At 39.2% G+C, this 18402-nt stretch overlaps 1 protein-coding gene and 1 pseudogene across 2 annotated transcripts in view; one reads left to right on the top strand and one right to left on the bottom strand.

Annotated features, from left to right (window-relative positions):
* Positions 1–18283, bottom strand: part of LOC126251723 (armadillo repeat-containing protein 8-like) — a 118526-nt gene extending 100243 nt beyond the window's left edge. For both annotated transcript variants that reach the window (XM_049952325.1, XM_049952324.1), the window contains exons 1-5: positions 18127–18283; positions 17837–17910; positions 9167–9381; positions 3770–3960; positions 300–460 (exon numbers count right to left, since the gene is read on the bottom strand). In XM_049952325.1, coding sequence (XP_049808282.1) covers positions 300–460; positions 3770–3960; positions 9167–9381; positions 17837–17910; positions 18127–18153 — 668 coding nt within the window. In that variant the 5' untranslated portion in view covers positions 18154–18283. The remainder of the gene's footprint in view (positions 1–299; positions 461–3769; positions 3961–9166; positions 9382–17836; positions 17911–18126) is intronic.
* On the top strand, positions 7742–7858 carry LOC126253717 (5S ribosomal RNA; annotated as a pseudogene).
* Positions 18284–18402: the final 119 nt, after the last annotated feature.

Here is an 18402-nt window from a genome sequence, read left to right as displayed (position 1 = left end):
TTATAGCAACCACATAAAATAAGTGAATTTTTCGACATGTCATGGCATTATGCTTCTGCAAAGAAAATACTGACATCTGCTACAACAACGTTCAGCTTCTGAAAATGACAGATTAATATGCTGAAAGTGGTAATATAAAATACATTTCCTAAATGTGCGACTTACGATGGAATTTTATTCTGAAATGTATTCTACAGTAGTCGAGAAAATAACATATATGAGTAAAATCAGTAGTAATAGTAACAACAACAACAATAACAAGAGCAATAACAACAATCCTTAGCTATAGCAAAAATTACCTTGCTGTTGCTACAATAGCAGAAACTTTCTGATTTTTGAAACACATGTTGGCCAAACAGCTAAGGCTTGGCATCTGCACTTTGTAATGTGGAGAACACAGCAGTGATGCTAAAATAGGAATTGCTCCTTGGTTACATAGTAGTGTCTGGTTTTCCACTGTCTATAAAACAAATAAGTTGCTATTAACTTTGCACAAGATCACGTTAGTTTAAAACATGAACACAAGCAAAAATTGATCTATGGATTACAATTAGCATAATAGTTACCATCACTAGCCATTTACAAGACTTCAAAAATCAGTGTAAATAATTTGATTAAAAATATAGTTCCATACATGCAATGGAATGGTGGAGGTAAAAAGGGGAAGAGGAAAAAGAAGATATCAAATGCTGGACAATATCAAAGGAGGAAAATATTCAGAAATGAAAAGACTGGCTATGGACAGACAAAAGTGGAAGAGGCTTAATTCATGACAAGACCTGCCGTAAGGCAGAATACTATACTACTATTACTACTACATGCAACAAGACAGGAAGTTGAGCAAAAGAAATAATGATGATAACGATACAACAAATGTGTGCACTTTGTCACATAATACTATACTTTTCTGGACTACAGTACTGAACTTCTCTGGCAAAAAAATGATTTCCTATATTCAAGTCACAAAATGTAGTCTACACAATGTGTTGTTGACAATTTTTCAAACATCATGTAAAGTAACTGTCTGACACCCTTGTATCATATTTGTCTGAATGTGTACCCCATCTCCATTTACTTGTCATAAGATTCGTATCTTTTTGACTACTACTACTGTTAAATTTGTTCTATATACTTTCTTGTGCTACTACCTAATCTAGCCCCACATATTTCACCAACAGCAGAAACCTTTGAGGAAACTCATGTCATTTACTGAACATAAATATCCACTGTATAGATTGCTGTTTTGGTATGATAAGCACAGAGATACCACTGAGAATAAAGGATTTAAAGAGAGTGACACTATTAACACACGATACCCTAGCACTTTATGTTGCTCGCAACATGATGTCTATGTTGTTGGCGACTCTTACAGAACCAGTCCTCAGAATTCTGGACGTGAAAATTTCACGTACAGTGTAACTTGATTCAACAGTGTACCTAGTTCACAACAGATACATGCTAGTGACTTTTCTAGCAACTAATTTGTTTTTCTCCCATTATTGTTTACCTTCTTTCCAATTCTCCCCAATCTTCTCCTCGTCTCATAACATTTTCTTGAGTCTTAAAATCTAGATTGAGAAAAGTATATGTAGAAACCTAAATAAGGAAATTGTGTCGGTGAGAAATTACGATTGCACCACTAACTCTGATGTCATGCCTTCAGATGCAATCTGTTCCTATTTTTTAACTGCAGGAATTTATACCATGGAGAAACATCTCTGAAAGCATTCATTTATTTCATCAGCTCTAAAATGTATAATTGGCTTCCTATGAACCGAATAAATCTCAAAAAAATTTACTTTAGCCTGAATAGGCACACAAAAACTATGCATTCGTAGTACCCCATGGCAGAGAATGCTCATTTTCATCACTAAATTTATTTCCTGAAATGACCAAGGTGAGAGGGTCAAGGGTAAACTTCCCACAACATTGCAGTGAGTCCCAGTGGTTTATCATCTATTTTATATGATCTGCCTAACATGAGTTCCTGCAACACTCAGAAGTAGGAGCATTACATATTGCCAGAATGAATTTTTCACTCTGCAGTGAAGTGTGCACTGATATGAAACTTCCTAGCAGATTAAAACTATGTAGTGGATGGGGATTTGAACCTGTGACCTTTGCCTTTCCCTGGGCAAGTGCTCTACCAACTGAGCCACCTGAGCATGACTCATGACCTGTCCCTCTCAGCTTTACTTACCCCAGGTCCCAGGTTTGAGTCCTGTCTGGCACACCGTTTTAATCTGCCAGTAAATCAATCAAAGTTTTCTTATGTATAGCATTTTCTTCCAGCCATCTAGAATATGCAGTAAACGCTTTTAAAAACATTCTATTCTTACCCCCATTCTCTACATTCTGGTCTGTGCTGTCATTTATCATATCTCACTCACTGTACCTTCATATATGTCTTTCATAATCCTAAATACTCTTGCAATATTTCCCACATTTAGCTGTTCTGTGCTTTCAGACTGTCTGGACATATTCATTGTCCACTCCATTCCTTTTCTGACATACACCTACATCTACAGTTTGCAAGCTGCCTTGCAGTTTGAAGTGGAGATTATTTCTGATAGCACTATCAGTTCCCCCTCTTATCTGTACCATTTGTGAAAGGTACAAGGGAAGAACAGCGGCCTATAAGCTTTAGTGTAAGTCCTAAGTTCTCTAACTTTCTCAGTGGTAATCATTCTACAAGATGTATGTTGGAGGAAATTAATTCATTCCTCAGTTCTTTTTAGAATGCTTGTCCTCAAAATTTGAACATCAAACCTCTCCATAAAGAACAATGCCTATCTAGTAGCTCTGCTGTTGGAATTTGTTGAGAAGCTCCATAATGGTCTTGCACTTACAAAATGATCCTGTCGCAAAATGAATCACTCTTAATGGATCTTATATCTCTCCTCTACTCTCTCTCTCTCTCTCTCTCTCTCTCTCTCTCTCCCCCTCTTCCTCTCTCCTATTACTCCAACCTGGCAAGGATTGCAGACTGGTGAGAAATACATATGAACTTATCAAACATAAACGATGTTGCTTCCTGTTTTTCAACATCCAACACTGCTTTGTCTCCCACCATTTATTCCCCCAATCAAATTTTTCTTCTTTGATGTCACAATAGTATCCTGCTATTTAGAGCATCATCTCATAACCATTATTATCCTATCCACTAAATTTTTTTGAATATGCACAGCTGCAACTGGGATTGCTCAATTCTTGATTTATTGTTTAAATATTCATTTATCACATTTATTATTGTTGTTTGTTGTTATCAACACCATTATTATTTAATAATCTGTAGATAATTTATCTTTGCTTTACTGCTGCAATAATACTGCTTTATTTTAGAGTAGTGACTATGCTACAGGAGGTTTCGACAAATCAGTCACCCAATTCTCTGTTCAGAATTCTTTCAAGTCTCCTAAATAATAAATTTATCTTGATTGGGCTTTGAATTACCCGCATCCTCCTTTCAACTCAATTCTCTGTGTTCTCTATAATCAGTTTCTTCACCATTAGTCAAGAAAATTGAACCTACTTTCTGGAAGTGCAATAGTTTAAGTGTTTATTCGTCTTGTGATGGTTTTCATCATCTTCTGTGATTATACTCATTCTATTATGTTTTATTCTGAAGAAACTAATCACTGATTTTAAATAGACCAAAAAATACCAGGCATTACAATGAACCACTCCCTACTCTTGAATGAAAGACAATTTGCACACAGAAAATTACCTATAAGAGTAAATATACACAAGTGTGGGATGAATAATTTACCTTGCATGCTGCGGAAAGTATTGTAGTAACACACACTTGGTTGGAAACAGACTGATGTGTAAGGTTTAACAAATGTAATGGAAGACCCTCATCTTGACATATTAACCCCACTGGTGCACATGGAGACTGGAATATTGTCCGCAGGCAGCAGAGGCTCACTTCAACTAACTTTGTACTTTCACTCACCAGACCTGGAGAATTACATATACACACACATTTTCAATTAGCAATTTTTTGAAAAACATACTTTTGATTAAAATTTGATTTTTTTTGGTGATAAAAATCCCACATGCACAGACAGGCCAGCAATCTCTCTCTCTCTCTCTCTCTCTCTCTCTCTCTCTCTCTCTCTCACTCACTCTCACTCACTCATACCCCTCCCAAACACAGAGAAAAACCCAGCATTGCCCAGGTGTTGATTTATAGTTATGCGTCCAAACCCATATCACGAAGTGTCTGCACTTGTACTTAATGTTTATAAAATCATATCTCTTGAACTATGTGTCAAATGAGGATATAATTTAGTAGAGACATTCAGTGACATATGTAGTTACTGTCTGTAAAATGTTTTGTGAATGGAGTTAGTACTAACAAAGTAATAAATTTAATCATCATGCACAATGTGGCTGTTTTTCACACGTCTCCATTTTTATGACATCATATTTTTTTAACTGTGTGTCGTATGATGATGTAATATTGTAGGAACATTTAGTGACATATGTGAATACTGTCCACAAAAAGAAATGATTGTGAATAGAGTTAGTGGCAAAGAAGTAACAAATTTAAATGTCACGCAAGATGTGGCAGTTTTTCATGCATCTTATTGTTTATGACATCATATCTCCTAAACTATGTATCACACAATGATACAATTTTGCAGTTACATGCAATGCCATGTGTGTATACTGTCTGCAAAATACATCACAAATACAGTTTGTAGTAAAGAAGTAATAAATTATAATGTTGTGACTCGTACGGAATTTTTACTGCATGAACAGCAGAAAAGTAGTAAGTGACAAACTTCTTTCCTTTTATCATTTTGTAGGGATTGTCAGTGAGAAAAAGATTCTGTAAAGATTGGGAATTGTATGTACAATTTGGTGCAAGTTGCCAAGTACTCTCATTCTCAAATACTGGGTGTATAAAGTCTGGGAATCCATGTGTTGCGGGCCACACTTATTTTTCACCTCCAGCCTTTCGATATGTAGTTTGTTCTTACCCCCATAGCGATTGATGCCTGAGATAAAGATGTGTGTATCATGACTGTAGAGGCACAACAAGCACTGTACAAGTAGCTGAAATCTATGCACTTCCTATGTGCTGGAGGAAGTGTGTTGAACACCAGGGAGACAAGATACGTCAAAAAATGATACACTTGTGTTCCACTTTTGCTCAATTTAAAAAAGTATTTCAGGTTTTCATTTCACTCCCCTTCACGCAGAAAACAGCTGAGGTGAGACAGGAGCAAAACTAATAGTGTAAATGAAGTAGCCATCAATAAGGACTCAATAAATATATATACAAAATTTTGTTTGCACTTCACATATTTCCACATCTGCTCTCTACACTACAGCTGAGAATCATTTCTCACTGCAAGTTTAAGGTGTTTTTGTTTGATATAGTAGGCACAAATTGCTTTAATGCAATGTTTTAGTGCACATCTAAAAATAAAAATATGTTTTCTCTCACAAAAGGACAAGGAAAAATACAAATATTCGCAGTAACATTTGAAGTGAAAATAAATGGCTCCACTGTGGAGATCAGGTAAGAGGGGAAAGGGAGGAGGGAGGGGGAGAAACTGCACCAGTAAATATAAATCTTGATTTTCTTTATTACCGTGAGGAAGTGAGTCTTTTCAGTTGTAGACTGATATGGCAGGTAGATCCATCTTAATTTCAATTGATCATGGCAGAACATGCACTTACCTCTCATATCAGAAATGTTTCTGACATAACTTTTGATACTGTAAATATGAGGGAGTGCTGAAAAGTAATGCCTAAGAATTTTTTTATTTCTCAACAGTCAAAGACTAGTTTGTTGCTACCATCACTGTAAAATGTTTGACTTTGTTGATGGAGCCACAACCTCACCTCCACATGCACCACCTCATCACAAACAAAGTGAAGTCTTCGAAGATGTTCTTTAAGTTTTGGACGATTGGATGGAGCCAAGTCAGGACTGTATGGAGGATGAGTGACAACAGTGAGCCCAAGGCATTGGATTGTTGCAGATGTCGCATCACTCATGTGTGGTCTGGTGCTGCCATGCTCAAGGAGAGGGTGCTCCAGGTGTGGATGAACTTCTCATTATGGCCATGCTACAATTTGGAGCCCTCTAGAGGCAGAGGGTTGCAGCTTACGTCTGTGAAGTGGGAAAGTCAACTGAGTAATATGCATCATATGTAACACCTTAACCAATCCTAAGAACAGAATAAAAGATTTGGAGGCATTACTTTGCACCACACTCTCATACCCTCAACAACACCTCTTCTGCCAATCCTTTCATCAAATTTAGAGTCTCTCACAATAACTCTATAACGCAGATACACTCCTTTTTGTTTCCATAATAACTTTTCCTTATCCAGCTGCAGAGGTTCAAAAATTGGACTATTTTCCAGTTCTAACAATAGTTCTTGAAGCATATGTACATAATATACAGAACTGACAATACTATTAAAAAAAAAAGTCTGATTCACCCACTGCTGAAAATTCCTGCTAATACACTCACACCATGTGAGTTTAAGTCTGTCCCCATCACCACATGTGGATCTGCACACAGCTGTGTCTGCTCACTCTACCATCACACTAACAATTGCTTCATCACTCTAAATAATATATACGAATAAAATATACGAATGGAATGACACGATTTCATAAACTTTGCTGGTCTCATACAGATATGATTTTATGTATATAGACTGAAGCAGCGAGTGAAAATTTGCACCAAGGCCAGGAATTGAAAACGGGTCTTCTACTTATGAGGTATGTGCGTTAACCATCAAACCACCTTGGCACAGCTGTTCACACAACTGCATGGATTACCCTAGCGTGCCTACCTCTTCAATCCAAATTCTCACTGCCCCTTATACATGAACAGAATTGCTGAGGCTCTCCATGTTCTGGAATAGCACCTCAGTAAGTAAGAGATCTAGGTTCAGTTCCTGGCCTTAGTACAAATTTTCACTCACCACCTCAGTCTATATACACAAAATCACATTTTTATGAGACCAGTAAACTCTCTGAAATTGTGTCATTTCATCTGTATGTTTGACGCTGGAGGTGGTATTCCAGAACATGGAGAGCCTTAGCAATTCTTTTTGTGTCTCAAGTGGAATTTAAAGTACACTGGGGCAGCAGTAAGAATTTGGATCAAGGAGGGAGACATGCCAGGGTAATCCGTACAGTTGTGTGAACTGGTGTGCCAAGGTGACCTTGTGGCAAATGCACCTGCCAAGTAAGTAGCAGACCCGGGTTTGATTCCTGGCCTTGGCACAACTTTTCACTTGCCACTTCAGTGATATACGAGGGTTGGAACTTAAATAGTGCAACTATTTATTTACAGCTTGTACAAAATAGGTACGTGTTTCAGAATTTTACTGACCTTGAAAGTAGTCACCAGCATTGTATATAACGCGTTGCCAGCGATGTGGAAGTCGTAGGAAACTCTTTGCAGTGTCAGTTGTGTTGACAGTTCAAGCGGCACAGTCTATTGCCGGACGAATTTGTAGCCGTTCTGAAGTGAATGCTGTGAAGTATTTCCTTCAGTTTAGAAATCAAGTTGAACTTACGAGGGCTTAAGTCAGGGAAGTGGAGTAGGTGGTATAGCATGTAGCAGCCCCATCAGTCAAACAAATCAGTAAACTGTACGTGATTGAGCATCGTCCTGCAGAATGATGGTCAGGTCCTGTAGAAAGTGCCGTCACTTCTGTCTCTATGCTGTTCATTTTTGGAACACAACCTACAACCAGCTTGCGGCAATGGCCTTGCCACAGTGGATACACCGGTTCCCGTGAGATCACCGAAGTTAAGCGCTGTCGGGCGTGGCCGGCACTTGGATGGGTGACCATCCAGTCGCCATGCGCTGTTGCCATTTTTCGGGGTGCACTCAGCCTCGTGATGCCAATTGAGGAGCTACTCAAGCGAATAGTAGCGGCTCCGGTCAAAGAAAACCATCATAACGACCGGGAGAGCGGTGTGCTGACCACATGCCCCTCCTATCCGCATCCTCACCTGAGGATGATACGGCGGTCGGATGGTCCCGATGGGCCACTTATGGCCTGAAGACGGAGTGCTACAACCAGCTTAGATACAGAAGTGATGACACTTTCTGAAGGACCTAACCATCATTTTGCAGGACAATGCTCAATCACGTACAGTGCAAGCTGTTACTAATTTTTATGACTGATGTGGTTGCTAAGTGCTATACCACCCACTGCACTCCCCTGACTTAAGCCCTTGTAAGTTGTTCAACTCAATTTCTTAACTGAAGGAAACACTTCAGAGCATTCGCTACAGAACTGCTACAAATTCGTCGGGCAACAGACCGCGCCGCTCGAACTGCCAACACAACTGGCACTGCTAAGAGTATCCTACGACTTCCACATCGCAGGCAAGAGGCTATACGCAATGCTGGTGACTACTTTGAAGGTCAATAAAACTTTGAGACACTTATCTATTTTGTATGAGCTCTAAATAAATAGTTACCACTGTTAAAGTTCCAACCCTCGTACACAAAATCACTTTTCTAGAACTTGGGATCACCTTCTTGTCAGATTGTATACAACTTGCAGAATTCTGTATGCCTGTCCAATCATCTTCATTTAGGACTTTAAGTAAAGTAGGCCTATATGGTCTCACTTTCAGCATTCTCTGAATCCTTTGTAGGCTTGCTCTTGCTATTCCATACTCCTTGCATGTTTTGCTTTAACTTTTAGTCAGTGATTACAATAAACCTTGTGCAACAACATGAAGATTGTTTTCTGCAGTAGAAGACTGTTTTCTGCAGTAACAGACTTTGGCCTATCTGAACAAAGAAGATCCACTACAAATGTAGTCTTCAAATCTTACATTTAATTCACAAATACCTTGTCAAGATGGACTATGGATGTTTGGATAAAGTCCCACAAGCAAATCACAAACATCACTGTAATTATGAAAAAACAAATACATGCTGCTCTGTAGTTAACTGTCTATTCATTGTTTCTCACGTAACAACAAAGACAATAGTCTCAAATTAGTAGTGTCAAGTGACTTATGGCTATTACACATTAGTCCATTTCACAACTGACTACCACTACACTAGGCAAAACAAAGTACGAGGATTACTAGTGATAACTGACTTACGGCACACCCCACGTTTGTACTTCCAAATTTCAGATTGCTTTGTAGTGACACTTACCATTTATGAGAGCTGGGACCACTTCAAGATCAATAAGAGCCTTAACATGATCTTCAGTTCCCTTTGCTAATGAACCCAAAGTTATAGTTGCTTCAATTTTTATCTGTACTGGTATAGCTGCATCAGCCAGTAGCTGCAGCAGACGTGGCACCACACCTTGGGATATTACATTTCCTTTCTGCTTGTTGCTTCCAATTACAGAATTCTTAAGACATCTAAATGAATAAATGAGCTTAGATAGAAACAAGAATTGCAATTTAAACAACCATAAAGGACATGCTGTAACAATTCACAGAAAAGAGAAACAGGCTTACATATAAATTACATAACTAAAATATACATTACAAAAAAAGCAGAATGTCAACAGTGGACACACAATAACTTGCCACTTCTCATGGGGGTGCTGTGAATGCATCTGTTTCGTCCCCACTTCACAGTCACATTATTCTTGTATGGATACATAGAAAACAGCTTATAAAAGAAACAGATATGTATCTCTGTTCTGCAATGGCAAAAATGACATGGAATGTTCTGTATAATCAAAGATGAAATCTTACTGATACAAATTACAGAATATCACTAATAACACTACTACAAAAAGTATTCTTCACTAAGGTTGGTACTAACCAAAGGTAAGTCAACAAGAAATGGCTTCTGCCAATTCCTCTGCTCTGCTCCAAGCAACCCCCCCGCAAAAATAAATACATAATTGTGTGTGTGCACAGCATATGTATTTTTTTTTCTGCAGTGGAGTGAGCACTGATTTAAAACTTTCTAACAGATCAAAACAGTGTGCTAGACCACAACTCAAAGCTGGAACCTTTGTATTTCTGTTGAATCAGTGCAGAATTGACTGAGTTATCCAAGCATGAACCACAAACCACAAAAGGCACAGGTTTCACGTTCAACCCCTGGTCCGGCCAACAGTTCTGATCTGGCATGAAGTTTCAGGTCTAAATTTCTGTGTCGGTGTAAGAAAATTAACTGCCACATATCTAATGATGTGATGATGATCACCAGTCATTAAGAATTAACTGAAGATCATGATATAATCACTGACCTCCAAGAAGTTAGCTTCCATAATATACACTGCTGGACATTAAGACTAAAACACTAGGAAGGATAGCAAACAACAGAATTTTGTTTATCATGTACATATAGCAAAGCAGGAAGAATATGTGATTAAATCTATAGGAAATACGGAAGCGTCCGATCCCGCCCGTCTGCTTTGACCCATGACGTCACAAATATGGCGGAAACGACCAAAAACGACAATTCCAATATGGCGGATATAAACACGTTGCATACATATCATAAAGACGAAAATACATAGAAAAACAACACACACACAGGTTTCACAAAAAGCCTAATGACTCTAACGGGACAAGCGTGGGAAATTGGGGGTTTTTGGGTGGGGAGAAACTAAATATAAACAAATTTAGCCACCCACCGCCATACAAAACCACGTAAGACGACGAAAAAAATCGACATCACAAAACTCACCAAATACCACAAAATACGTTCTTATCTGGAATCGGACACTTCCCTTGACCTATATAGATCTACAGTAGCACCCGATCCAATACTTTGGGATCGAACACTTCCCTTGAGCTATATAGCTCAACAGCATCTCCCGATCCCATCCGCCAACACAAAAATCAAAATACACCGCAAAACATAGCGAACAAACACTTACCTTAACCTACATATATCTACAGCAGCTCCCGAGCCCATAAATTGGGATCGAACACTTCCCTTGACCTATATAGCTCAACAGCATCTCCCGATCCCATCCCCCAATACACAAATCAAAATACACCGCAAAACATTGCGAACAAACACTTCCCTTAAGCTACATATATCTACAGCAGCTCCCGATCCCATAAATTGGGATCGAACACTTCCCCTGACCTATATAGCTCAACAGCAACTCCCGATCCCATAACTTATGATCGACCACTACCGTTGGCCTATGTAACTCAAAAACATCTCCCAATACGAATACCGATACCAACCTTCACAGCCACAAATTTCATTGAAACACTTCCCTATACGCCAATACACAAGACATACGCCAAAAACAAAAAAAAAGGGAACTTACCAAAAGAAAGTTCCAGCCCCACAAACTAGATTGGCCACCACAATCACACACAAATGCACACGCAAAAACACACACACACACACACACACACACACACACACACACACACACACACACACACACACACACACAAAAACCAACGAAAAAATACTGAACCAAAAGAAAAACCCAACCCACCCACACCTCAACCCCCTCCCCCCCCACCCCCACAACCCCAAAATAAAAAACCCACAAACAAAAACCAAATACAAAATAAAAAACATTTCAATCACACACTACAACTCAACAAAAACGTTAACAAAATAGATCCTCCACAACTGAAACAAAAAACACACACACTCCCCCTCCCCCCCACCTTAACAAACACTATACAACAAAATAAACCACCCACCCCACCCTGAACCACAGCCACCCACCCACCCAGCCCCCCCTAACTAACCACTTTCGGCCTATACATTTTACCCACAGCCCTTAAAAAAACACGAACAATACAATAGCCCTCTGGGACACTCTTCCGCCAACAGTACTCATCTAAATGAGACTGAAGGTTGGAAGAGCGCCTCTTCCCCCTCCCAATAACTGACTTAACCGCCCCCCACATCCCCTCTATTGTATTAGTACAAGCCCCTGTATCATAATTCTTAAACTCTAAACTATGGTTCACTACTAAATGATTAAATCCCCTCTCACCCAACCCCCTATAAGAAGAAAAAGCATCAGAAACTATTGTGGACCCCGGCTCTATATATTCCTCAATTAACCCCACTAATTCAGCCTTCGACCTCCCTTCCACAACCCTAAAAACACATTCGGAACCCCCATCCCCCGGAACAACAGCCCCCCACACCCAAAGACCAGCCACAGACTTCCCCCTCCCATACTTCCTTTTCCCAAACTGTGACTCGTCCACCTCCACAACGACCCCATGCCCCCCCAACTTACCCCTGTACTTAATAAATTCCGAACACACTTCACGACAAAAGGAATACCAATCTAAAACAGTCCTCTCACTCACACCAGTCTCATGCGCACAAAAACTCTGTGGGGACCTATAACAAAAATAATATGTAACAAGCACAATCTCACGCATGCCCAATCTAGACTTCTCGAACCAGGTACCGTGCCGTATAGAACGCCATATGTCATCTTTGCGACAGCGCCACATGTAACCGTCCCTGGTCCGAGAGGCCGGAACTTTAACCAATTTCATTGGTTTGCGGCACACACCGCACTTCACGACTTCGGCAATTAAGCCAAATAGCTGAAGAAATTTGATCAGCTCTAAAGCTGCCTCCCCCATCATAGCCCTCAACCGAGCACTATTAATCCGGTCTTTCATATCCATTCCTGAACAAAAAACCACAACCGAACACACTTAATAACAAACTCACCCGACGTACAGCAATCATCATTACATTAACCATCACACAAAACCGTTAACTCACTGATACAAATTCCGCTTCAAAAAGACGCACGCAGCACTCACCACTACGCAACAGCAAACTGAGCCCAACACACCAAACAAACGAAAACCATGAACATACCACCAGAGGGCACAACAAACAACAACACGACATCTACAAACACGACACACTCACAAACCAAACTCCGCGATGTAATGACGTCACACACCACAACACCCTTACGTCACAGGTCAAAGCCGACACGTGAGATCGGATGTTTCTGTTGACCCAATCTATATGTGATTTGGGGGATAGGACATGAAAAATTTAGTACACAGAGCTGACATTCCTGGCAGCAACAATGCCTCCAACCTGGCTGGGCATGCTGAGATTGAAGACAGGTACGGTTATGTCATTCCAAGCTGTTTCAACTTTTGGCCTGAGTTCATAAATCGTAGTGGTGGTAAGCAATAATGTTCCAGTCTCCCAGCAGCCCACAATCAGATGGTGAGAGATCTGGAGGGTGTGCTGATCAGGACAACAGTCAAACACCCTCCATACTAAGGTAGTTCAGGACGGCCCAGGCAACATACATTCTTTTGTTGAAAGATAATGTCACAAAGACCTCAAAGATATGGAACAGCTGCCAGCTGTAACATGTCAGAAACAAATGTCTGTTGCCCACATTACCAGCTATGCGAATCAGAGGTGATTGTGTTCTTTACCTAATTGTACTTCTCACAATGTCAGCTGACATTCCTGGCAGCAACAATGCCTCCAACCTGGCTGGGCATTCTGAGATTGGAAGACACAAACCATTCAAAGCTGTTTCAACTTGCAGCCAGAGTTCACAAATCATTCATTTGGCAACGTTCATTCTCATCAGTGATACATCCATCATGATGCTGTATGTGGATCCAGGACTCATCTGAAAAGATGATGTGGTGCTGCTCCTGTGTGCAATATTGTTGTTGGATGCATCAAAGTCTGAACACTGTAGCTGTGTCAAGGGAAACTGCAACAGTGGTCACCAAGCTGACAGCATGTGAATTTTATTATGTTCTAGTACTGTTTGTGTTTTACCTAGAAACATACAGGACAATGGTGTGACTACAGGTTTGCTAGACACTTTTGGGTTACTATTTTTAAAGATTCTGCAACACAGTACATACTCCCGTCTGTGAGCACCATAACGTAATGACTGTCTCTGGCTGTAATTTTTAAAATACATCACAAGCTTGACTGGCAGGGTTAATCAAAGTCTGCGGTACTCCCTGTCTCCTTTCACCTGCAACGTAACTGTTGGGTTTTGTGACATCATGGTGGCACAATGTATATGAAATGGATTGTGGTGCAAAGTGCGTGTTGGAGTACACAGTCTAACTCCCTACTGTGGGATGTTTATGTTTCCAAATTGTTTGTGAGTACTGTTATTGATCACTGGACTTCTTGAAGACTCTTCATGGGAATACATTGGACGATTTCTTATGGTTTGTTAGAGAATGTGGGCAATATATTAAGTTTTGATTTTGGATTTATTGGTGTGTTGTGCTGTTTATAGTTGGAGATTTAATTTAACTTTTCGTTTTTTGTTCATTATGGACATGACAGCGAAATTCACAACTAGGTCGCTGCATACTGCAATGGGTGATAACAAACTAATCATGATTAAAATCCTATAGTTATATGGTTTAATTGTTGAGTATGTGAAGTTTTATGTTTGTGGTGAAGGAATAAAACTGACCAAAGTCACTACATCTCCGAGCAGAGGCCAGGACGCATATGTGGCATTGTCAGTGGGATAATGAATGGCAGTCTATCTGGAGGTGTTCCTGGCTTCAGAAGTCTAGGTTAGTCATCTGAGAGATTGTGCAGATAATGTATCATTTTTGCAGTTTCAATACTTGTGTGCCAGCTGAATTTGGCTGGTAAGTAAGCTTTTACTTTTTTTAAATTGTTGTATACATGGAATGTATGTTTACCTGCATAATTGTGTGTTTTTTGTCCATCAAAATTAGTGTTAATGAAATTTTTTACATATTTGCTTTGAGTCGCTGGTTGTTTGTAATTATGTTGGATTGTGATTGGTAGATACTGTGGAGTTTGTTTTACCTACATTGTTGAGATCAGGTTTTTGATTTTAGTTGTATGAGCGAATTTTGCTTTTTGATACCTTGGAATGAGTTCCAGCTATATAGGTCAAAGTAAGTGCTAGGTGCCAGATTTGTCGAGATGTGTATGGTTTTGCAGTACCGTGGATTTCATCTGAGCTACACATATGTCAACTGAAATTTCCGGTATTGGGTTTTGGAGCTACGTGCTGGCTCATGGTACTATCATGGAATTTGTTCGAGCTACAAGTCAAATGAAATTTCATGGTATTGTGGTTTTGTTGATTGCTGAGGATTTCAGTTGCTTCATTTTTGCATTAAATACTTGTTTTGGTATATCTTTATAACCAGGATTTTCATACATTTAGTTTGTTTCCACCTAAAACCCTGTAATTCCTGTGGTTGTCCCATTATTTTCTTGCTGTTTTTGTAATTAAATTTTTTATATTATTTATGCCTGTTTGGGGGTCAACCGAAGTGTCTGATCCCATTCGTCGGCTTTGACCCGTGACATAAGGGTGTTGTGGTGTGGGACGTCATGATGGCGCAGAGTTTAGTTTGTGAGAGTGGCGTGTTTGTAGGTGTCGTTTGGATGTGATCGGTGGTGCTCTCTGGTAGTGTGTTTATGTGTTATGTGATGTTTTTGGTTTAGTTTGTGTGTGTGGCATGTTTATAGGTGGCATATTGTTGTGGTCAGTGGTTCTCTCTGGTGGTGTATTTATGGTTAGCGTGTTATGTGGCATAAGGGGTTCATTTGCGTGGTAGCATTGCACATATGTGGTATCAGTGGTGACTGCTTTCAGTGGAATATTTTTCAGTGAGTTAACAATTTTGGTTTTGTTATGTCGACGTTATTGTAGGTTTTTTTTCTGTTCATCGTGTGTCAATTTTGGTAAATCGCTTTGTTTATGTCTTTGGTAGGTGTGGATATGACTCACAAAGTCAACAGTTTCCGGTTGTCGGCAATGATGGGGGACAGTGTGTTGTCTATAATAAAATTTCTTCAGCTATTCGGCCTGTTGGCTGAAGTCATGAAGTGTTCAGTGTGTCGTGAAGAAATGAGTCTCGGATCAGGGACGGCTATATGTGGAGATCTCTTAAGGATAACAGCTCAAGGGAGGTGTTCCATTCCAATTTTGTTGGTTTGTTGTGTTTTTTGAGGTAGTGATAACTGTGGACGTGGTTATAGTTTTGGGTTTCATGATTTGGTATCTGTAGTTTCTGCTGATCTATATATGTCAAGGGAAGTGTTCGATTCCAGTGGATATTGTTTTTAGTTGATTTTGGGAAGGTTGTGGTCGTTTTATTATTTTTGTCATTTGGTTTAGTGGCGTGTGTTTATTTTTAGTTTGTCCCCAAAAACCCCCAGTTTCCCACACTTGTCCCGTTAGTGTCATTAGGTTTTTTGTGAAACGTGTGTGTGTTGGTTTTTCGATGTATTTTCGTGTTTGTTGTCATGTTTACGTAATGACGTCATAGGCACCATATTGGAGACGTGGTGTATGGTCGTTTCCGCCATATTTGTGACGTCATAGATCAAAGTAGACGGGTGGAATTGGACGCTTCTGTAATGTGTTATGAGTGACATCATGGTCGCCATACTGTTTAAGCTCAAATTAGGGATGTCCGTTATCTTAATGACATCATGGACCAAAGCTAACAGGTGGTGACGATATATATTGTTACACCAAATACGGGTCAATAATCACGACATGATGCTTTGGGACAGACTAGTGTCGTTTATTACTACACACTATGATTAGGTAGCTTCCTCCTATCATTGCCTCAACTTGAAATGGGATCCTGTCACATAACTGAGACATTGCACCACATTTACATGCCTCCAAATCTTTACTAACACTGAACACTCCTAACACCAGGAGGACCAATATGTGAGTATTGTCTCACTTATCAATAGTGTCTTGATAATGTGTTCAGTTGAGTACACTGGTCATTTTTGCTCGTTTTGAAGTTATACTGTATAATTACACTTCAATCTGTCGCAAACGTGGCATATTCAACAGTGTGCATCAAGGATGTATAGACTAGTCATATAACTGATGTTAACATGTATAAGTGAAGCACGGAACAGGCCAAAAGCATACTTAGACATACAGATATTTCATTCAGTGCATTATTTTGTTTTTCCAACTATCAACAGTAAACCTCTTAGACGATATTATATTTTGCATTGTATATTAAAGACAATTGTACAAATAAATTGTAAACACCACCTTTATAATATATTCTTCTTAACTATGCAGTACTTCTGAACCTGCAAATAATGCAAATATTTTAAAGCTTATATTTAGTAACATTGACAACCTGAATATGTTTTAACATGAAAAAAAAAATCCTGTTTATACTACCGAAGTTGATGGCTGAGGTTCATAAGCACCCATTGAACTGTACCAATTATTATTACACACAACTGAACAATTTTTAGAGATTTGCTATATGGAAGTTTACTTATTTTTATTTAGTGGTGAATAAGTGAACATTTATTTTAAATAAAATTATGTCAATAGCGTGTACTATATGAATGTAGACATGCTGCAAAAAGGTAAAATCATTTCAGTCACTTAAAAAAAAAATACATAGCTACCAATAAAAAAACAGCCCATGATATAACAACCATTCCAGACACATATTTTAAATGTGCGCTAACAGATCAGATGAGAAATAAAAAAAAAAATTAAAACTGCCGCTAATTTTATCGGTATTTATCCAGTTTCACAGAACGGATTGAATCAAGACTAAATACATTGTATCTATGCTATCTTTGAAGCTGTGAGATGACAGTTTTACAAATAACAATCATTACAAATCTCTGGTGACAACAGTCATTTTTCTCTTTTAGTGACTGTGCTGAATGTTTCCTCCCCAATTTGCCTCCACAGTGTATTTACTGGCAGTCACAGTCCTCTTGCCAATTTCATCAGCAGAAGAACGTAAGGGATGCGTAAACTATGCCATAAATTACTTTGTTTGAAAAGAGGAGGCATTACTATGAAGCGTTAACAACATTATCGTTATACTAGTTGGCACTACTTACACGATTGCCTGCAAACACTTCTCGGCATCACCCGAATACAACTCGTCAATATACGACCGAGAACTCTCAACATCCTGCAACCAAAAATTTTTGTGCAAATTATGGACTTGCAATTCTCTGTTTACCTCTGGATGAAGGATGCATTTATGGGGAAGAAATTTATTTACTTTCAATAAAGCAAATTTAATTATCAGTTCGGGCAGCAATAAACTGTGCAAGAAATTGAGGTTAGGCTCTATAACTGCCGGTATCAAAATGCAAAGCAAGTAGTCTTAGGCGAAAGTAAGTACCATGAATGGATGCATAGCGGTAACCATTGTAAATATTTTTGTTTCTCGTATACTGCAGTTTCATCACATTTGATCCCTCAATAACCTAAATAACAACTGTCACCTTACATCTCAGAGATAATACGCCTGGCGCCTGCCATAGATGTCTTTGAACCTGTTTACCGCGACCACGGCCGCCAGTATTGCCTGCTAACAAGGAGGATTCTTACCACCTCGGTTACTAGTATTTCAGTTTCTTGGCTGTAGAAAAATGAGTACCAACATAGACCATTTAGT

This window comes from Schistocerca nitens, chromosome 4 (assembly GCF_023898315.1).
Source record: "Schistocerca nitens isolate TAMUIC-IGC-003100 chromosome 4, iqSchNite1.1, whole genome shotgun sequence".
Lineage (NCBI taxonomy): Eukaryota > Metazoa > Arthropoda > Insecta > Orthoptera > Acrididae > Schistocerca > Schistocerca nitens.
Note: the sequence above shows the minus strand (reverse complement) of the source record. Positions and strands in the feature narration are given on the sequence as shown.